This window comes from Camarhynchus parvulus, chromosome 21, assembly GCF_901933205.1.
Source record: "Camarhynchus parvulus chromosome 21, STF_HiC, whole genome shotgun sequence".
Classification (NCBI taxonomy): domain Eukaryota; kingdom Metazoa; phylum Chordata; class Aves; order Passeriformes; family Thraupidae; genus Camarhynchus; species Camarhynchus parvulus.
Window position 1 is genome coordinate 6670206 of NC_044591.1, and position 22050 is coordinate 6692255.

Genomic DNA, 22050 nt, shown 5'->3' on the forward strand with positions numbered 1-22050 from the left:
GTCTGTGCTATCAGCAGCAGTTCTGCGGAGGACTGAACACGAAAAGGTCAGAACCACAGCAAAATGTATTAATTGCCCCTTTAAAACAAGGGAATTAACAGAATCTGCAGAAGTGATTTTAGAGAGACAGCAGCGAGAGCTGGCAAAGCTCCTGAAAGATGGCATGAGAGTAGTGGGGACACAAACACAAATCTTTAAATACTTCTCTCCCATCTCCAGGGTCCACTAATGCATCCTTTGTTTTCTGAACCGTTCTTCTAAAGATTTCTAAATAACCATGATTTACCTAAACCTCACAAACTGCCAGCAGCACCAGGACCATCCTTGCTTCCCACACATAATGAAGAGATGAAGTTTTGTCCTCCAATTCTATTCCTCATTTTTAGGCATACATCTCACCTTCCAAGTATCGCAATATTTATTTGTCCCATTTGCAAAATACACAAATACAATATAGATAAAATAAGTATTTACCACAAGAGGGTGCCAGAAACTCAAATATATTGCAACTCATCTGCATCCAGACAAGGATCATCACCAGGACACAGCCAGACCTCACAGGTGGGCAGGGATTCTCTGGGATCACTTGCCATAACCTCTGGGTGGGAGGGAGGGAGGAAGGAAGGAAGGACCCTCCACTGAATTCATATCCTCAGGAAATTCCCACAGCAAAGTATTTGGCACTGAAGAAACACCGATAGCCAAGACAAATCTGAAATTGCTTATCCTTTTCACAGGCTACACCATCATCTTCCTTTTCTCTTTCTTTTACTATTAAAAACAGTAACAGAGAGACAGGATCTTTTCTTTTGTTTATTTTTAGTAAAGATATTGCTAAAGACCCAAGGAACATGCCTTCCAAACAAAACAAAGTATTTTAAAATCTCTGGTAGAAATATTTATTGCCTTTAGAACATAATTCTATCTACGTAAACGATTTCATTTGAGCTGCAGTACTCCCCTCTCCCCACACTGCTTGAGGCAATATATTAATTCATGAGAATGAGAAAATTAAACTAAGAAAAACAGATAATAAGCCATAAGACATCTGACACTCCCCTTTCAGCATCTAAATTAACTTGATTTGTAATAGGAAACATGATGGGGCCCAAACATAAACATGTTAAGTGAGGCAGTGCCACTACTCACTGTCTCATGTTGAAAGCTTGGCAGTAAATAAGCAAACATCACCAGGGGCAGAAAGCAAATATTTTATCAAATTCTCTAAACGTTTAGAGTGCAATGGGGACAACTTTCTACAAGCATTGGTAACAGTGTCAAACCTGCAATGGCTGTGTAAGAGGAGCAGTGTTTACATTCTGTGAGACTTGTAAAGATATTTTCACTGATTTGTTTAATTCCAAAACTGTCCCCTTGAAAAGTCACCCACGGTACTATAGGTCCTTCAATCACATCCCCTTTTTCCAGGCGAAGCTGTAAGACTCAAATTCCATCCAAGCCCCCAGAATGTGCGAGCACTGAACACTTCTCAGAGTTCTGGCCAAGGAATGTGCACCAGTGTGAGACCCCCAAGAGATGCTAAAGAGTCACAAAATCACACAACAGCTGGGGTTGAAGGGACCTTAAAGATCATCTGATTCCAACCCCCTGCCACGGGCTGGGACACCTTCTACAAGATGAGGACACCTGTCCCCAGCAGGCACGGCCAGCCTGGGACAGCAGGAGCGGCACACGAGGGGAAGGAGGGGGTGGAGAGCAGCTCCTGGGGCGTGCCAGGGCTCAGGGGCAGCAGGGCTGAGGGGCAGGGCTGGACATGGGGCTCCTGCCCAGTGCCCTGCCCAGGGGCTGGACCAGGGACTCCTGACCAGTGCCCTGCCCAGTGCCCTGCCCAGCAGCCAGACCAGGGACTCCTCACATGCCAGATGCAGGACAGACACCAAAAGGGGTGTGAGTATCTCGTTCTGGCCTGAGGATCCAGCACTGCTGCACGCAATGAGACAGAACTTGGCTCTTCATCTTTACCTTTAATACCCAGAGCGTTTTGGGCTACATTTATAAGGTTAAAAAGCAAGGCTCTCCCATTTCCAAACATGGAACCTTATTTTGAGGTAAAGCAACATAAATAAATGGTGGGGTTTAGTGTGCAGTGGGAAAACACAATATCCAAACTCAAAGGACCTGAATGTTTTTAGGCAACCACATTTGCCAATTAACCAGATTTCTTTCTCAGAAACTGCCAGCCCTGCAGACTGCCCAGGTGCCTTATGGACTCACAGACTGTTTCAGGTTTCCTCATTCTGGAAGCATTCACCTGAAGTGTGAGGGATGGGCTGTAATGCCTGCACCTCAGACTGGGGCTGACGAAAACATCTGGGTGATGCAAAGCTGCCCTGCCTCCTGTGAGTTTGGTAACTTGGCCTTTCACAACCCAGATCTGTGCTGGTTGGCCAAGAGTACTGATTTTATGTAACTTATTTCTATTTCAGTTTAGTTCAATAGCCTTCCCTACAAACTCAGCCTCCTCAGTCCAAAATAAGGGGATCAACAGAGAGGTTCATGGAGATTTTGCCAAACGGGGACAGATTTGAGTGACTGTCCATAACAGTGTGTCGCTGGCAGGCTGCTCTGTGTTCTTCCCAGCTGCCCACACAGCCAGACCTTTCCCCTCCTGCTGCTGCAGCGGGGCCCTGGGGGCACTGAAAGGACTTTTCCAAATCCCACTGGCAGCACACACTCAGGAACCTGTCTGGGACGGTGGTGAGATGCCAGAGCTCCAGGAGGGCACGGAATTTGAGGGGGGTTGAGCTTGCAGTGAAATACAAGTGACTGGATCATGAACAGGACAGTGTGAGAGAGAGGAAACCTACACTCTATACATCTACATCACATCTATGCCAGAGTCACAGAACCCAGCTGGGAAGAGGCCTTCAAGAAAACAAGAATATACATTATATAGAACTCCATCACGCTTCTGTTTTTTCCTCTGGCTCCCCCATTCATGTCCCAGTTCAAAAATATCTTGAGCTTTTAGTGTTTCTTGTGCACTCAAACCAGTGAATTTACATTTCTCTTTTGCTCTTCCCATTCAGGTTTGTCCTTTTCTGCTCTTGGCTCAAGGATTTCCTTCCATCCCTCGCATTTGCAAGGCATAGACGATATTTTCGTCTAACTAGCCACAGAATTACAGAATAGTCTGAGTTGGAAGGGACCCACAAGGATCATCGAGTCCAACTCTTACCCTGCACAGGGTTCCACAGACTTTTAGAACCCAGCTGTACACTGTCTCCTTTCTCTCTGGCCGTGTTTGTATTTATTCTTCTCCAATTCGAGTGCTTGACGAGTTTCATACACAAACCCTCAATGCCAGCACGCCTGTGCCCTGGGCCCGGCCTGCACACCCTTCAGCCAGCCCCGCACAGCCCCTGCTCGCCCAGGGCGCGGGTCCCGGGTGCAGCCCCGAGCCCGCGGTGCCGGGGCGGGTCCCGGAGCCCCGGCCCGGCCCGGCCCGGCCCGGCCCGGCCGCCTCACCTGCCCCGGCTGCTCCGCTCGCTCCGCGGCCGCCATCTTCCCAGGCGCGGCTAATACATCCCCGGCCGCCCGATGCACCGCCCCCGCCGCCGCGCCACAGCCGCGGCGAGTCGATCGCCGGCGCAGCGATGCGTCCCGCGGGGGCGCCGCCGGTGCCGTGAGAGCCCGGCCTGAGCCGGGCCGGGCCGGGCCGATCCCGCCGCAGCAGCGCCTTCCCCGCCTGGAAGAGCCCTTGAGGCACTGCCGAGCGTTAGCTGATGGCAGCGCGGCTGAAGCAGTGCGTGGTGCGGCGGCGGGACGGGCCGGAGCAGCACGGCGTGGCCGCGTCCTGCCTGCGGGAGCTGCGCGACAAAGGTGAGGGGAGACCCTCTGTGGGACCTCCTGGGACCCGGCTAATGTGCGGCACTGTGAGGAGACAGGTCCTGCTCTCCAACCTCAGTCACCGAGAGTTGCCTGTCCTTTGTGCTGGGGGGTAATAAGCGGGCAGTGCTATGTCACTGTTAAGTATTTTTTTGTGTTCTGCAGCTTGTGGTGTTCTGGCTATTGACAAGGCCCGGGAACCCATCACCTTGGTACTGGCAGAAGATGGGACCATTGTGGATGATGAAGATTACTTCTTGTGTTTGCCACCTAACACCAAGTTTGTGGCACTGGCCAAGGATGAGAAATGGTCCAGCAAAAGCTTAGGTATGCTGTGAGTGAGGAAGCACGGAAGGGGAGGTGTGTTTGGAACACACCTAGTGACTTTAGGCAGGGTCAGGTGATGAGGAATGACCCATGAAACTGGTGACTCTTGTGTCAGACAGTGGAACATCCTGGCTCTCGGAGTCTGTGGATGAAGTGGACAGTGCTGCCGAGAAGTGGAAGCAACTGGCCAGGCAGCTGAAGGATGACCTGTCCAACATCATCCTGATGTCTGAAGAAGACCTGCAGGTACAGTGGGGAAACCCCCAATCCCTGTCCTTGCATCTGCCCATCATCCATTTATCTCAGTAGAGACTCCACAAACAAGAGCTCAGGCTTAATTCACATGCTGCTTTTGGCTCTTGGTGCCAGAGTCAAACTTCTCCTTGAAGGGAAACATTTGAGTGTCCAAGGATGCTCTTAATACCCAACTATCCTTTACAGTGTGTTGTTCCAGTTCTGGCAAAAAGTTGAGATTTGGCCAAATGGCAACTGAGATCAGCTCATTCCTTAAAGCCAGACACATATTGTGGTGGTGCCTCCCATGCAAAACCACCACACCTGTGTAACATGTCCAGAGGGGAGGCTGAGCAGCAGGCCAGGTCTGTCTGCTCCAGAGGGTTTTGAAGAACTGCTGTCACTTTCCAGAGCTGATTGATTCAAGTTTCTGACTTCTTAACACCTTGTCTGTGGTGAGGCACAGCAATAACTGTCCCTTCTTGTTCTCCCCAGTGTGCAGCTTCCCAGGTGCCAGGCTAATGCCTTTCCTTTGAATATTTCCATGCACTGTGAAGAAGTAGTGCTTTGCCATTAGTTTTCAAGATTTCTGCTAAAATTGCACAGGATTCCACACCTTCTTGGATGCCTTTTGGGTTTTAGTAAAAAATGCTGCCTGGTGTAGTGCCACTACAGCCTCTCAGAACTCAGGGGCCTTGCTATGACAAGAAACCTTGTGGAACAGAACACGCTTGGTTTCAGGAGGGTTTGTACGTTCTGCTTGTACTGCAGTGAGTGCCATGAAATGAGTTACTGAGGAGCCCTCTCAATGTTTTAAGGTGCTTATTGATGTGCCACGCTCAGACCTGGCAGAAGAACTTGCCCAGAGTGAAACCAAAGTCCAGGTGCTGCAGGACACCCTGCAGCAGGTGCTGGACAGACGAGAAGAAGAGCGTCAGTCAAGGCAGCTCCTAGAACTCTACCTACAGGCCTTGAAAACTGAAGACAGCATCTTAAGCAAAGTTGCAGGTAGGGAGCATTTGTGTGCTAGAGAAGGAGGTTTCCAACTCCTGGCTGAATGGAATAAATAAAGTAGAGTGAGTGATTTGATCAGCTGCTGTTAAATGGGGTTGATACAAGAACAGTTGTAGTGTATGTAGTGTAAGAATTCTCTGAGCAGAGAGCCCTCTTGCTGCTGTGTCACATTTCTCACAAAGCCTGAAAGCAGAATACTGGGAGAAAAGCTTAGATCCTGGAGTCCTCCTTAAAAATAATGAAAAATTATGGATTTCTTAAGTTCCAGGATGCACCTAGATTGGATGTATATTTTATTAATCTCACAACCATCAAAGCAGTCCAGGCCACTTTTCCTGTCCTGTGTTTGTCAGGAGCTGTGCTGAGTCTGCTCCTTTTCAGAACCTGAGGCTGCACCAAGGAAGGAGATGGATGTGGTTGACACAGGTACCAGCAGCACAAATACTTCAGCCACGACAGCACTCAGCGACCAGGTCCTCGCTGCTCTGAAAGAGAAACCTGCTCCAGAGCTCTGCTTGGACAGTCAGGATCTAGAGGTGGGTGAGAATGACACAAACCATATTCTGACAAAGCTCTCCCTCCAAAAGAGAGGCTATAGGGGAAGCTGCCCTTGCTTCAGGAGGCTCTGATGTCAGTAGATTGTTTCAAAGTGCTGAAATTTAATTAATTTCTCTTCCTCAGTAACACTACCCCTGATTTGGAGCTCCTGTGTAACAGACATTGGTCCACACGCTCTGCTCTGTCCTCTGAAAAGCCACAAAATAGTTTTGTGTTTGGTCTCTGACAAATCAGTCAGCTGTCTTACCAGCAAGGTTCTTTGGGGTTTTTTTATAGGCTTATGCATCCAGGTATGGTTTTTTTATCCATCCCAAATCAAAATAAAAACCTCCTTACTTTGGAAAAAACTTTAAATATAGATTGGAAAGTCTAGATAAACTGTAACCATTGAGGAAGGTGTTCTTTCAAGCTGTGAACTTGCTACTCTTACTTTTCCCTGCTGTAGAAAGTAAGTAACTGCTTTCTCTTCCTTTGAACACCTGAACAGAGCTTCAAGCGTTGAGGGTTGGCAAATTACTGGAAATCCACTAGCCCACAGGATAGGTGATGAAAGCTGGGAAGATCTGCAGTTTCAAAGCGCCTCGTTCCTGCTGTTGTTAATTCAGCAGAGGGTTAGTGGCCGGGGAGTCAGTAGAAAAGTCTGTTAACAATGTGTCTTGCTACAGCTGGTGTTGAAGGCAGACGCAGCAGCCCTGGCCTCGGCTCTGGGATGGGACAAGCAGAAAGCTGGAGCTCTGCAGTCAGCCTGTGATCAGGAGCTCTCCAAGCGCCTTCAGCAAGTGCAGACCCTGCACTCCCTACGGAGCACGTCCAAGGGCAAGAAAACGCTGCCCTGGGGGGACTGGCCCAGTGCAAAACGCAAAAAATAAGGCTGCATTGCTGTTTGCAGATTGGATTTTGCTTTTGCATTAGAATCAATACAAGCAAAGACACATCCTGGAACCATAGTTTGCTGGTCATACTGTGGGCTGGCTACAGAACAACTAAAATCTGGACATTGTCCTGAGGCTTAAACTCCTCTGGTGATTTGAATTGTGTAAGCAAAAGGATTTTGACTTTTTGCAGAATGCTAGAACAATGGTATTGCTAAGCACAGCATGTAAGTGTTCAGCTTTCAATACCTGGTTGGTAGCCAGCAGCTTCCATCTGATAATGGTGAATACAGCTCCTGAAGCCCCAGGCAGTTTGCTTACTTTGTTCTCCCACCATTTGCAGTGTAAAAAGGATGGAGGATCTCTGGAAGACACTTTGAGGCACAGTCAGTGATCAGGGCAGAGGGGATAGCCACCTGCTGCCTGGCTTTAAGCTCCAGCCTGGGATCTAGGAACTTGAATTCTCATGCTGATTTAATCACTTAAAGTAAATTCAAAGTCCTTCAACTTCAGTGCTTTTTCTGTAGGGAACTCCTGCCTCTTGGATGCTGTCTAAGAACTATCATGTAGAACACAGAAAAGGCAGAAATAATTGCTTTGTAAGGCTGTGTGACAGAAGACTTGCATTTGGCCTGCTGTGTTATTCTCCTAATCATTAGCGTAGCATCATGATGCTTTTATATTAACTGGCTTATTTTTAAATTTGTTAAAGTCTTTTTTTCTAACATCAATAAAACCTTTTTATCTTACTGTTGGACTAGTTTGGTATTTCTACCAGCTGCTATAATTAAAATAATAGGCTGATAAATACAGTATTACCTTAAGGAAAGAAGATGAAGAAATTGAACACAGAAGTACTGTCTTTAACTTACACAAAGTGTTTAGACAAAATGTGTGTTCATCATGGTGACTGCTGTGAACTCTCACCTGGCACAATCTGCTCTTCTTGTGTGAGAACAGCAGATGTATATGAAAAACATCTGACAAGTGAGATGAAACTTCTGAGGAAGTTTTAGTAGGTACAGATGTATTTTGTAGCAGCATGCTAAATCCTCTGATCTAGCACAGCCTTAAATGGCCCAGGGTGAGTATTCCTACAGCATGCATTCAGGTGAACCTGTTGCATGCAGCTTAATTATGGCACAATCAGAGTTAGACAGTGCAACTAATAAATATTCTAAACAATTTAGTAATTAAACAAAATACTCAGGCTACCTTCAGGTGAAGCTACTGAGATGAGAATTGACTGGAGTTAGGGGAGAAGCTTGCAGGCAATTTTTTGTCTGTTTTACTTCTGACCATATCTGCATTGTAACCTTATAGACCATGGCAGGTAAAAAGGTTTCCTGGTGTTTTGAACAGGTACTTACTGCAAGCTTTTTATGTCCAGTCGTTCTGCAATCGCATGGATGGCTGTGCTACCCCTGGAAATCCTTTGACTAATTATTTTCATTCTTTGTAAGTTCATTTGCACTGGGTAAGGCTGTGCCAGCCCAGCAGAGGGCAGTGGGATCCCTGCCTGCAGCACTCCTGCAACCACGGTGCCACCTGAAAATGGGAATTACTGACAGTGACAACTGCACCCCTGCAGTGCCACAGCTGGGAAACGACACAAAACACCTTTAACTGCCAAGACAACGAGAGAGAGATGGCTTAGTAAAAACAAAATATTCAAAATGTCTGAGCAAAAGTAGCAATACTGGAAGCAAGGAAAAAGTCAAAGAAGAGAAATTTTTACTAGAGAAAGTAGCAGAATGAAGGGTATTGCACATATTGAGTTATGGTTCAGTAAGAATGATCTATTCGAAAATCTTTATTTAGAGTATTTTAATTTTATGAACAGATACCTTTTGTGAGCAATTAAGGCACTTTGGCTGTAAGCTTACTGAATTCTGACAGTTTTCATTTTGGAACAATAAAAGTCCAATCGCATCCACTAAAGCTGAAGATTCGTTACTGAAGCTAACCTGCAAGATAAATAGGCTAACTCTGGTTTCTCTAGGACAGTAAGAGAAAATGACCTGAAATGTTACTGGAAAGATAAATCATGCCATGTTGGAATCTTCATTTTCAGTCACAGCTGCTTCTTGTTCCCCAGGAGTTCTCTCTCCCTTAGCTGCGCTGGACTTCTTTTTCTTCTTCTCCTTCTGCTCCATGTTACTTGATGCAAGCTCTTCACTCTTCTGAGTGATATATTTTAGCTGGGAACAATAAGCTAAACAATCAGTCCTCTACTGGGGAACTTCATTCATTCACAAGACATTAGTAAGAAATACTGAAGAGAAATTTACAGGAAAAAATTATTAAAAGAAAAATGAGAGACTCCAAAAACATTTGCTTTGCCTTCTCAGGCAAGTTCATGTTGTGTATTTCAAATCATATATGGAAGGAAAAAAATCTCCTTACATAAAAGTAAAATTAGTATTGGAAGCATTTTTCATGGATCAACGTATAGGCATGTCTTAACAGATTAGTGAGTTTTATCCATGGAACATCATATAGATCAGCACAGGAGGGAATACAGTGACTCTGTGATCCCTGTATTGATGTTGGGAGACTCAGCACCTTGAGGCAGAGTCAAGCTATTCCTGACCTTAGGCTATAACAAAGAAACACAACATCAGGAAAAAGTAAAGTGATTCACAATGCTGTGTCTGCTTACTGCACGTCTGAACTTGGAACTTCAGCAGCCCTGGTGCAACGAGAGCACTGCTCTTGAACTGCAATCAGATCTGTGTCACACCTCACCACAGTGAGGCAGAGTGAAGCAAAGTAAGACGAAAATTTAAAAATCACTGGATTGTGCCTATCTACTGTCAGAAGACAGTGAAATTGCTTATGCAACAGTTGCTTCACCATATATAACCTTCATTCAAATGAATTAAGGAAAATTAAGGAATTAAGTTCATTCTAGGAATTAACTGGTTTAAGAATTTTGCAAGACAGAAAAGACAGTGCATCTCACCAAAGAATTGCTTCTTCTAGCCAAAAGCTTCACATCTTCTGTAGTGACTGTGGTTCGTTTTGCATGCCTGGATAACATCAAAAAACACTCCTTAACGTTTTTGCCAACACTTACCATAAGAGGCCAAGATCAAAAAGTACTGGGAATTTCTATCTCATAACTTAACACACTATTTAAAAAGCCCTTTTAAAGCTTGAATTATAAGATGCGCTTTTAAGATACACAAAAATAAGGAAAGCCTTTGTAACAATCAGTGCATACCTTGCAAACATTTCAAGGTCTTTTGCGAAGATTTCTAGAGAAAACACAAAGATGTCATATATTTTAAAATACTGAGTGGGCAGAAATACACAAGTTATCCAAGTCAGTTATGAGAAGTGACCATAGCTGGCTGTTAGGCAGCACTCGTACACAAGCAGGTAGCCACACAATACATCTAAATGCTTTTTTCAGGTCTGAAAAGTCGAACTAGTATTTCTTGTACTTAAAAAAAGAAATAATACAAGAGAATGCCCCGGTGACACCGAGTTGGGTGCTATTGTTTTTGAAGCCCTGTGCCTCCAGCGCTGGCTCCTGAACGGACATGGAACGCTGCGGTAACCCGGGTAACACGAGGCAACTCGAGGTAACCCAGCTGTACCGCACTGCCGAAAGGTGATCTCCGAGATGGCTGCGATGCTCTGCTTGCTGAACTGCACGTCCTTGTCCTCCTCCACCTCCTGGCACAGGCACCCGACTGTGTAGTGAACCGCCGCCTTCAGCCTCTGCAGGGACCAAGGCAGGGGCAGGCAGTGACACACCGGCCTCGCCCCGAACCACGCTCACGGCCTCGGCCCCGTGTGCCGCTCGGTACCTGTGCGAGCATCTGCTGCTGCTCGCCGCCGGCCGCCGCCATCGCTGCCCTCACGATCTCCCGCCCCGGCGCTTCCCGCCCTGCGCGCGGGGCGGGGCCGCGCCGCCGCCATCGCTGCCCTCATGATCTCCCGCCCCCGGCGCGCGGGGCGGGGCGGGGCCGCCGCCATCACTGCCCTCACGATCTCCCGCCCCCGGCGCGCGGGGCGGGGCGGGGCCGCCGCCATGTCGGGCCCGCCCCGGGGCCCCGTGAGGGGACGCGCGGCCACCCCGCGAGGCAGCGTCGGCGTCCCCCGGGTTTGTTCCACAGAACTCCCAAATCTTACCGCGTGATCTGCAGAAAAGGTACCGTCAGTTGAGAGTTACATTTTACCTCATACAGATAGTCAACTAGTGACTAAGTAGCTGTCTTAGTAGAAATATATATGGTCAAAAATTAATGTAAAAAATCAGCGTGCACAGCACAAAATTTAACAGGTTTTGAGAAATAAGAAGGTTCAGACACCCGGGTGAATTTTCAGATGTCCTGAAGAGGACTGGCAGTAGCATTGCAGGGGGAGGACATAAAATAGAGCCAACTTTGCATGTTGCGTGGGTATTTTTAATTGCCCCGGTGGAATAAGAGGCGAAGAATCAGGGAGATTTGGGGGGGGGAAGTGCAAGCACACAAAAATGCAAAATGTTTATGCTGAGAACTGAGAACAACAGATGGAGGGAGAATGGTGACAGGAGTATGAGTTTCATTTCTCCATGAGCCATCCCACCCTTCCACCAAAAGCAGAGCTCAGTGTGACAGACTGGGCAGCTGAATGCCCAGGAATTAAATCTGTCAAAGCCAAGCTACTGCCTGTTAGGAATAAACCACAGCAACAGGAGAAAGGCCTTTATTTGCCTGGAACCTTGTGTAAGTTCCTGTGCTGTCCGCCAATGTCCATCTCAGCAATTCCTAAACTGCAGTCATCTCTGTCTTGACCCCTAGGAATTTATGCACTACAATATTTATAAACCTAACATGACTATAAATTCTATTAAAGACTGCACAAAAACATTTTACTTAGTTTTGGCCAGCACCAGTGGAAAGAAAACACCTCAATACATTTATAACTAAATTTATTTAGTTTTCTTATATGATACATATAGAGAGATATACATATAGGTATGAAACACACCCCCAAGTTATTACAAAAGTGTCCAAACACAAGTTCTAGTGGAGTACAGTAAAAAGTGATATTCTAGAAGAAATGTTGGAGATCTACAGTATCTCGGCTCCAAGTGGAAGAATTTCCATTAGACATTGTAAGCAGAAGAGGACACATTTCCTCCATGGCCTGTCCAGTTAGTATGGATAAATACCCCCGGCTTTGATAATAATTCATATGTATGTGCACCAAAGTAATCACGCTGAGCCTGGAATGAGAACACACAGACAAACCAGACACACAAATGTCAGTATCATATGAGTCCTGGAAGTTGCACCTACTGTTACCTAACAAAGAATAGTAGAAATAAGATTGGAGTGCAATATTATAACACTCAAAATTGTTTTCTCATTATTAGCAAAACCACTGCAATGAAAAATGTACTGATATCTAATAATTAAATTAAGGGTTCTGCAGAAATGCAAGTACAGTATTTCTGCTTGGTACTAATCTAAAAAAACAGCACTTCCATACATCCAAACATTCAAAGATACTTCTCTACAAACCATTTGAGTTCAAAGATATCATTACCCTTGGTTCACAGAGGGAATACAAACACACAGGGCACTGCCATACCAGTATCTCTGGTGTTCTTTATCCAGCTGTCTATAAGTGCTTCACTGACATAAATTCCAGGTTCAACAGAAATATATTAGGCAACCTATACTGTGAATGATTAGGACATCTTGCCACTGAGACCTTTACAGCAGTATTTAAATAGCAGCATGATGAGATTTCAGTACCTACCTGAATCAGGTTAGCTGGCAATATCTCATGCCTGTATCCATCATAAAAAGAAAGTGCTGTAGTGAAGCAGGGCATAGGGATTCCAATCTGCACACCAGTACTGATCACACGGCGCCAGGACTCCTGGGAGAGAGGAAAAGGGGGGAAAAGGAAACTGATCAGTTTTATGCTGGCTCTGGGGGACATGCAGGCACATGAACTACTCCAGTACAACTGTGTGTGCTATTTCACACTCTGTGCAATCTAATAACCAAGTCTGAGCAAATACAGCAGCAGATTCCCAATTTTACATAAACGAGGTTGATCTAAAATAATGGCAAGTAAGACCGAGTTAACAGCAGGATAAGAACAGTTGAGACATGCAGACAAACCACAGCCTCAAGCAAGGATGATGTTCTTTCACATAAACATGGTCAGAGCATCTCAAAAGCGTGAACTCAGTGGGGATGTTCTGAGGGGAATGTTCCAGGACCTCTGACCAAGCACAGAACAAAGCTCGCCCAAGGGCCCAAGAGGACAGCACTGACACTCCAGACAGACATGGATAATCCTCAGTTCAACTGTTCATCTGGTCTAGTAATTTGCATGGAATATTCAGATTCAGTTACAAGAACTACTAAGGATAATATGAGACTTCTTTTTTGGCCAGATAATGTGGTTTTAATTCCACCCATCAGCGCCATCCAAATCAGGACAGTGTTCACAGACACAGGCCTAAAGAATGGGTGGGTCTGGAACTGTTGTTCTGGGGCTGCTGCAAACAATGGTACTGGAACAGAGCTTTATGGTCTGCTCAGCTGAAATCCAACCGCACAGCAGGCACAAGACACAGGGCAGTGAAAAGAATGTTCACACAGGCCAGGCCTTTTTTCCTCATATTATGGTCCTTCTGAATTGCTGGATTTCTGCCTAAGGCTCTTCTGCCCCACTAAAAAGGGAACCTTCAGTTTCCAGTCATAGCTTGGTCAGTTTCAAAGAGAAAAACCCAGAAAAGTCCTGGCTGTAAATTATTGGTTTTATGCTCTCCTTTCCTTGGAACTTACCTGACAGTTTTCTACAGCTTTCTTAAAGAAATCATCCAACAGCAAATTCTGGAGCTCAGGGTTTCGATCAAAAGCATCTTTGATTTTTCCCAGGAACACACTAGGCAAAAGTTAACCAGGAATAAATGTCACAGCTTCCAACAAAGGCCCAGAATTCAAAACTTACAGTGCTAAAACTTCACTCAGCCAGACTAAGATTCCAAATATGGCAAAGATAAAAAAACATTTTCAGCAGTTAAGCCACCAGAATAGTGGGTTCATCTAGTAACCCTTGGTGTTGTCTACAGCCTCTCAGAATCTTACCAGCACAGTAACTCCATGGATTTTCCAAGGAAATCTCTAGGCTTGTCAGCCAAGCACCTCATAAACTAAACTGCCTGCTCTTCTCTCTCCCCTCAGCAGCCAGGTTACCTCCTCATCTCAATTACCTTCTGATGATGCAGCCTCCCCTCCACATCAGTGCAATACCACCATAATTCAGTGTCCAGCCAAATTCTTTGGCTGCTTGTCTCAGCAGCATGAAGCCTTGAGCATATGAGATAATCTTGGAAGCATACAGGGCCTAAAAAAAAAAAAAAAACCAAAAAAAAAAAAAAAAAAAACAACCAAATTCACATTCCAAGAGAAGTCTCACAAAGTTGAACAACAAACTAACTTCACGGGATATGCACTCTGTTCAGCCCACATCTGTTCAGCCCGCATCTCAACAGGGCAACAGTAGCAACATTCCAGTTATTTGAGAAACAAAATATCCCTTCCCGTTGGAAAGTTTGGTTTCAACAGAGAGAGATCAAGAGAGCAATACCCAGGCAAAGGCAGGAGTGTTGAGGGGTGGACAAGCTCCTGTGCATGAATTATGATCTCTGTGCCCCATGTAGTTGTCTCTGCCCACTGTGGCTTAGAGCTGAATTCCTTCAGGATCCTTCCTAACCTTCCTTTGCTTAGGAATGGGTCACATTGTGCTTTGTGGACACCAGGAGACAATGCACAGTGCTGAAAGCAGGAACCAGTTCTCGTGAAATGTGAACACAAGAGCTCCTCCCCAGGGTTCAGAGCACCCCAAACCTGCTCTAACCCTGCACAAGGACTCACCTTGCGGATGTCCTCCAGGAAGGCCTTCTTGTTCCCACTGAATGGAGTCATTTTGGGCCCTTCCAGCAGCTGACTGGCCTGCACTCTCTCCTCCTTGAGGGAAGACAGGCACCGTGCAAACACAGCTTCACCTTTGGGTATGGCAGGCAAGAGGAGATCATTAGAAAGCTGGGCATCCCTGTCCATGTCTGAGATACCCAAGCACCATGGAGTGTCACTGAGTGATGAGCCATGTACACAAGCAAAATAACGGGTGCAAAAATGAATTATTCCAACAGCAACACTGCCACTCAGTACAACCATTGGGTAAGTCTTGACTGATACAGCTTTCAAATGATAATGAAAAAAGCCACAAGTTATCCACATAAAAGTTTATCCTCAGGAACATTTACCAGCTCTCAATTTTGAGAATTTACTGCAGTCTAGGGAACAGCAAGGCTGAAGACTTCACCAAGTATTGTATCATGCTTTTAAGATAAAAAGCTGTTCCTTAAATGCCAGCATACATTAACTGGATGTGCTTTAAAATGCACATATGCAAAATAAGGGCAATTAAAATCAAGAATAAAACAGCAAGTTAACTTACAGGATGACATAAGATTGATAAATCTGGTAGGCCCCTAGCACTAGTATTCAGAAGTCCATAAGAATGTTTTCTAACATCACTAAACAGGTTACTAAATATCATCTGGCAGGCTGGCTCAGTGAGTTCCTAATCAAGCTGGTTTAAGCTGTACTTGTTTGCAATTGAAGACAGTATTGTAAAATGAGGGAGAAAAAAGTTTGCTTTTCAGGGTCTGATAGAAAGAGAAGCAAGTCTTCATACTGTCATTTTGTTCCACCCTTTGAGTTGTGATATATCAAACAAACAAACAAACAAACCAAAAAACAAAAAAAACCACCCCACACTGCAAAATCAGCAACAATTAAAAAAAAAAGACTGAGTAATGTTTTTACAAGACTAAAGACTGAGTAATGTTTTCACAAGACTCTGGATCCTCCCTACAGCAGGAGGACATATTACACCTAAATCAGAACCTGCTAATTTCCATTTCTGCAAAAACTTCCTTCTCCAGAGGGGAGGAGCAGTACGGTAGGAAAATCAGGAAAAAGCAGGAGTAGCATGACTCTGCTTTTACAAGCAGAAGTCTGCAAGTCATGCTCATGCAGTAAAACCACACAGCAACTGCCCTGAGAGTGGCCACGTTTGCACAAGGACTATGGCACACACTTCCCTATCAGCTATTACCTAACAATGCTCCCTGGCACTGCAGAGCACTCATCAGGGAGTGTCTCCTCCACCCTTGATCTCTGCAAGCACCCCAAAGAGGAGAATATTAGCAGTACAAGCAGGAAACACTGTTTCAAGCCTAGAACTGAAGGACTACAGCAGCGGTAAAACATTAAAACCATTTAGAGAACTTGTTTTGCTGCTGGAATGCAGCCATGTTTCTTTGACAGCTACACTGCAGTTACTTTCTTTTAGCTACTGAATGTAATTTTTCTTATCTTCAGGACTTGACCAGCCAATGCAAAGGAAAAAGAGGTAGAGAAAGCATGGAAATGAAAGCAAATCTGAGAGCAAAGAACCTTTTGACTCATTTACTCAATGGGAAACTTGCTCTGGAGCTGTGGTATTAGGGCACTCTAAACGTGTTGCAGATGTGTTCCAGCTCCTCTGCATTACAGCACTCTGAGCACAACACTTAATGTTCCCCTGAACATCACTGAGTCCTCACAGCACTGCAGACACCAGGGACGCAGGTGACAGCAGGACTGCCAGCATTGAAGGAACAGGGCAAAAACAAGCCCAGCAAAAAAACCCAGGAGCTGTCAGGGCAGAAAAGCTGGAACAGCTACACCTACAAGAGCCTCTTCTGCCAGCCCAGCCCTGCTGTGGGCTCACTGCTCAGACTATATTTTCCCCTGTCATTACTGTGATGTGGTACATGGGGGTAGGAAAGATGAAAGCACCAGTTACCGATGAGTGTGACCGGGACTCCGTATTCCAGAGCAGAAATGGCTGTCCACTTCCCCGTGCCTTTCTGCCCTGCACTGTCCCTGATCTTTGGGAGGAGGTATTTGCCATCACTGTCTTTGAATTTGAGAATATTGGCTGTGATTTCAATCAGGAAAGAGTCCAACTCTGTCTTATTCCATTCCTGAAATACCTGAAAAAGGAGAAAAAGTATATACATATTCATACACACCGCAATTTGCTATGTCTCTACTATATCTTTTAATTGATTAATGTATATATTTTGCCTGCTTGATTATAATGCTCAGTATTTCACTAGCTCTTCTCAGGCAAGGTAGTTCCCATCTCTATACATGAAGGTGCTTCCTGGAGAGAAATCAACTGCAGCATGGCAAGAGGTTTAGACAACATTTGTAAGCATTCAGCTGTCTGTGCTCACTGCTCCTATCTCATGTAAAGCTCCTGAGGAATACTGTACCCCACTCTTGCAGGAAGCACGTCAGAAAAATTCACTTCATGTACATGCAGCAGCTTTACCCAAGCCCAGCACCCCACCAGTGGCAGACCATGGCACAAAAAAAGGAAAGACATGAAAAACCACAAATCACCTTTGCCATCTCATCGTGCTCCATGCCCAGCACATCCTTCATCAGGTGATAGGCCTCACAGATCAGCTGCATGTCTCCATACTCAATCCCATTGTGCACCATCTTCACGAAATGTCCAGCTCCTTCCTCTCCCACCTGTTCAGAAACATCCAAAAATCCCCTCAGCAACAGCATTGTCATCACTTCCAGTGTTTAATACCTGCCCATGGCTTCCTTCTGCCTAAAGGAAGGAATCAAAGACAGTGCTAACAGAAACCAGTGGCTCACAGGTCCATTTAGCTCCCCCAGCACATGACCCAGCCACAAAACTTTGTCTTTCCATTGCACAGTATGAGTTGTCAGAGATGGTAATTGGAAATTAGCACAGCCAGAAGATCAGCCACTGAGGGTGCTGTGTTCCCTCAGCAACCAAACTGCCTAAGCAAGGATCTAACCCCAAGTTAGGGTCAGTATCAAATAACTATTTACCCAGTCACAACAAGGTTCCCCAGATCCCACTTTAGCAGCAATGCTTTGAAATATGGTCTTGATGTGGGGCCTGTGGGGAGAAAGAATACACCTTAGCAGCCAGGCAGGGGATACAAACACCACAAGAGAAAACAAATAAAATCTACTGGTATGATGCCTTCTGTAACCTGCCAAAAGGCAGCCTGGGCTGAGGGCACTTGGCAGGTTGATAACCCATCCACACAGCAATGTCAATTAAATCTGTTTTTCCCAACTAGAGCTTGCAAGACATTGGAACAAGCAAGTCATGCTTCCAACACTGTACGGACAAGCGTAATGCACTTCAAGGAGCCGAAATATCCTCTCCATTTGAACACAGAAGCTGTCCCAACTTAGCTATCAAGGCAAAAGATGATTGGGCAGAAACTTACTGTTGTTGATGGCTTTGTGCCATCAAATTTGAACAGGCTGATACAGGTATGAAACACTAATGCAAATGGACAGGGACTCAAGAGATATTAAAGCTCACTTAAAGCCTAGACACACCTTTTCTTTCCATATTATACAGAGAATGGGCAAACAGAGATAAAGTCTAATATGAGCATTGATGTGCAGTCCTTTACTGAGGCATGAGTACAAAACAGCACAGCAGCATGCAGAAGCTTGCAAATAAACTGATGCATTCAATAGTAGCACAAACATGTACTGAAGCTCCTTTTATAATGTGTCACTACAGGGCCATTTGCTGCTGCCTGATTCATGGTTAGCAGCTTCCCAAGTGTGTACAGTCTCAAAAGAAAAAAATAAGAAAAAATACTTGTTTAAAATTTAAGCAAAATTCCCTTCTCCCTTCAGATGTCTGTAGGTCCTACTTTTGCCTGTGGATTCCTGGAAGAAAAGCCTTTGTTCTGCCTTACATGAAGGCTTAGCACTGCCCCATGACCCCAGCCAGGTTGAGAAATCTGGAGCCTTGAGGAAGTGAGATGGCAACACATCTCGTTCTCTCCACACCCACACCCTCCTCTTTCCCTCCCTCAGTGCACAACATGAATTGTTGCAAACCATTCTGAACAAGAAAACATAGCAGTTCATGATGCTTACCAGGCTTCCTTGGCTCCTCCTGGCATGAGAGAAGGTCCATATCTGGCACCCTCCTCCCCACCACTAACTCCACTTCCCACAAACAAGATGCCCTTTGCCTGTAGCTCCTTACAACGCCTCTGGAACAAAGAGCAGAGCAGCACTATTTAATTTTGTTTCATGCCAGAGCCTTACACACAAAGGCTAGCAATTGGGATGTAAAATTAGGTTTTCAGTTCTGCTTTGGATGTGCTAGAAGCTAACCTTAAGAAAGCTTGTTCATACACCAAAGTGAGCATTAGGAAACTTCCTGTTGCTTTGGATCCTTGCAAAAGTGACATGGTGAAAAAACAAGTTCTTATAAGCACCAGAAAGACACGAGCAGCACTGAGGCCAGAAGAGGCCTGGAATTAGGCGTCAGGTGACACATGCTCTGTGTGAAGATGTGGGGGAGGCAGATTAGGCCCAAGGTGGAGTTGCTGAGTTCACTGCAGAGTGAAGGTGCAAGCACAGAAAACTCTAAGGGCAAGAAATTGCCTCTGAGATCCCCCAGGACAGCTGCAAGCTCCCCAAGGACTGACCCTCACTGAGCCTTTCACTCTGGCATGGCCAGCTCACCTATCCAAGATCAGGATGTCGGAGCAGGAAGATGAACACGAGCACCTCTTCTAAGATTTAGAAACACCAGTCTGAATGCAATATTTTCACATGAACACCCCAGAGAGGCTAATGTAGCTTCTGTAACTTCTACAGTTACAGCCTGTTCACAAGCAGATAATTACTCTGCTGCTTCCACTACCAAGACAGCCAAATGAGCAGTTCTGTCTTACTGGATTGTCCTGTAATCACGAAGGATTAGGAAAAAGCAACAATCTATAAATATCCTTAGACTTATAAATCTCCCTGAAAACTCCCTAACATTGTAAAATAAAATTTTCTAAAGGCCTTCACTCTTTAAAACATGTTGAAAAAAATATTTTCTCGTGGTCTGGGTAACTTCTATAAAAACATTCTTATAGTACAGTCCTTAATTGCTTTTTAATAGCCTGCATGATTTTTGCAGAAATCAGTTTGGCTTTTCCAGAGCACAGGGCTGATGGCATATTATTGAGCAACTATTCTGATGATCAGAAGTGGAAAAGTTGTGCGTATTTTATTCATTCACTTTAGGCAGGAAACAGGCTTACCGTGGTATCTCTATACTCAGAATTCCCACCATCAATTATGATGTCTCCAGTCTCCAACAATGGCACCTGTCAAAAAGAAATCAGCATTTAGGTTTCCTCCATACATTCAAAACCTCACTAATGATGAATAACTGAAGACTTCCAGAGGAAACTGCTCCAAAAGACAGCAAGAAGTCTCAGGTAGAATGAACGTCTGCCTCACCAATTTATTAATGAAGTCATCCACTGCACTTCCAGCCTTCACCAGCAAGATAATGCGACGGGGCTTCTTCAGCGTGGAGACCATCTCCTCCAGGCTGTGAGCACCAATCACTTTGGTTCCCTTGGCCTCGTTAGCCAGGAAATCATCCACTTTGGAAACTGTCCTGTTAAAAGCACAGACCTGGGGGGGCAAGGAAACACGTTAGTAAAAGCTGCCAATGGAACAGTAACTTCAGCTCAGACTACAAATTATACAAGCAAGGTTCAACATCCTGCGCGCTCCCACTTCCCTTCGTGACAGGCCCAGGGCAGGGATGAACCTGAGCATGTCTTTGCAAGTGCCTCGAGAACCTGTGGTTAATGGCAAGGCCAAGGCAAACTTCAGGGAAAAGTCATGCATAATTAACATATCAGGTGCCAGCTGAGTACAGGCATGCACCGCTGCTCTTCTCTGGAAACAGGACAAAGGCCGGCACAGGGTATAACTAAAAGGAGGAAATAACACCCATTACATCATCACAATTGCAGGGGAAAGCACCCACAAAATGTTCAGCTCCAATCCCAAGTGCTACTAGTCAGCCTTCCTAAACAATTTGTTTCCTCACTTACCACGAAGCCGTGGTCATTCATGTTCAAAATCAGGTTCTGACCCATCACGGCCAGTCCAATCAAAGCAATGTCAGCTCTGGAACGTGAAAGAACAAAAATGCCAGGGAGGTCACTGGCAGTGATCCAGCAGCAGCATCCATCCCTGCCCGGCTGTTCTGACCATGCCAGCTGCCAGGGCAGCCCAGCCCATCCCATCCCTTCCTAACGACCACGGAGATCTGAGTTCATTCTCTCAGCTGTTACTGCAGCGATCACAGATCGAGGCTGTGCGGAGCCACCGGGCAGAGCCCCCGCGGCAAACACCGCACCGGGGCCTCCCGGCGCCGCGAGCCGGCTGCAGCCGCACCGCACCGCGGCCACGCCGGGCCCGCTCCCGCCCCGCGCGCGGTCCCGCCCCCCTCACTCGGCCATGGCAGCGGCGTTCGGGTCTCTCTGTTCCCCCGGGTCTCTCCGTTCCCTCCGGTTCTCGGGGCTCTGCGGATTCGGCCTGCGGTGCGCGCCGCTTCCTCTCCTCAGCCGCGGGCGGGGCGGGGCGGGGCCGAGCGCGCCCATTGGCTCTTGGGGAGACTCCGCCCCCCGCCCATGGCCCGATGCCTCGAGGCCACGCCCCCTTAAAGCGGCAGTGGCGCGGGTGCGGGCCGGGCCCCGCGCTGTCCGGTCCCCGCCGGGCTCTGACGCTTCCCCGCCGCCTGCGAGGCCCAAGGAGCTCCGGGAGCCCCGGGAGCCGCGCCCGCTCTCGGAGGAGCCGCGCAGCTACCCCGTGCCGTCGGCTGTGCCTCTGTTCCCAGCGATACGCACCCCTGATTCCGCCGGGAACTGCGCAGTTTGTCATTAGTAATTATTATTAACTGGCTTCGATTCTGGCGCTGAACATTGTCCCAGGCGGCAGTCAGCCCCTCAGCTATCACCGCTACCCGTTTGTCTTTGTGCAGCCAGGCCAAACTTGACAAACCTGTCCTCCCATCAGCACCGAGGCGATCCCAGGAGGACAAAGCCGCTGCCCCACCTTCGCGCCCATGTATCGGACACACACACACACCTTGAGACCATAGTTTCTATTAAATTCTGTATAAGTTATTTCCTAAACAAGATGACCCGCAGCAATCTGGCCCATCAAGTTTTTGGTTCACCTTAATTTTGGGCACCCCTTCTTTCTTAAGAGCAGTCGAGATAAACTTAATTAAAGCA

The 22050-nt window shown here is 46.3% G+C and overlaps 4 protein-coding genes across 4 annotated transcripts in view; 1 reads left to right on the forward strand and 3 right to left on the reverse strand.

Moving 5' to 3' along the window:
- Positions 1 to 3561, reverse strand: part of PEX14 (peroxisomal biogenesis factor 14) — a 66290-nt gene extending 62729 nt beyond the window's left edge. Inside the window, exon 1 of the mRNA XM_030963867.1 lies at positions 3490 to 3561. Within this exon, the coding sequence (XP_030819727.1) occupies positions 3490 to 3525 (36 nt within the window). The 5' untranslated portion in view covers positions 3526 to 3561. The remainder of the gene's footprint in view (positions 1 to 3489) is intronic.
- Positions 3562 to 3602: 41 nt separating this feature from the next.
- Positions 3603 to 7604, forward strand: DFFA (DNA fragmentation factor subunit alpha). Its single transcript, XM_030963775.1, has 6 exons — positions 3603 to 3843; positions 4015 to 4176; positions 4292 to 4422; positions 5229 to 5418; positions 5806 to 5960; positions 6648 to 7604. Exons 1-6 carry the CDS (start codon positions 3747 to 3749, stop codon positions 6849 to 6851), a joined length of 939 nt encoding a protein of 312 aa, XP_030819635.1. The 5' UTR covers positions 3603 to 3746; the 3' UTR covers positions 6852 to 7604.
- A 972-nt stretch (positions 7605 to 8576) lies between these two features.
- On the reverse strand, positions 8577 to 10742 carry CENPS (centromere protein S). The gene is made up of 5 exons (XM_030963776.1): positions 10673 to 10742; positions 10460 to 10583; positions 10081 to 10114; positions 9820 to 9886; positions 8577 to 9055 (listed from the first exon to the last, which is right to left on the reverse strand). The coding sequence occupies exons 1-5, from the start codon at positions 10712 to 10714 to the stop codon at positions 8900 to 8902; spliced, it is 423 nt and encodes a 140-aa protein (XP_030819636.1). The 5' UTR covers positions 10715 to 10742; the 3' UTR covers positions 8577 to 8899.
- Positions 10743 to 11764: 1022 nt separating this feature from the next.
- On the reverse strand, positions 11765 to 21982 carry PGD (phosphogluconate dehydrogenase). The gene is made up of 13 exons (XM_030963773.1): positions 21266 to 21982; positions 20863 to 20938; positions 20255 to 20434; positions 20053 to 20118; positions 18887 to 19005; positions 17807 to 17876; positions 17339 to 17473; positions 16734 to 16923; positions 14753 to 14883; positions 14089 to 14222; positions 13661 to 13760; positions 12618 to 12740; positions 11765 to 12078 (listed from the first exon to the last, which is right to left on the reverse strand). The coding sequence occupies exons 1-13, from the start codon at positions 21412 to 21414 to the stop codon at positions 11959 to 11961; spliced, it is 1593 nt and encodes a 530-aa protein (XP_030819633.1). The 5' UTR covers positions 21415 to 21982; the 3' UTR covers positions 11765 to 11958.
- Positions 21983 to 22050: the final 68 nt, after the last annotated feature.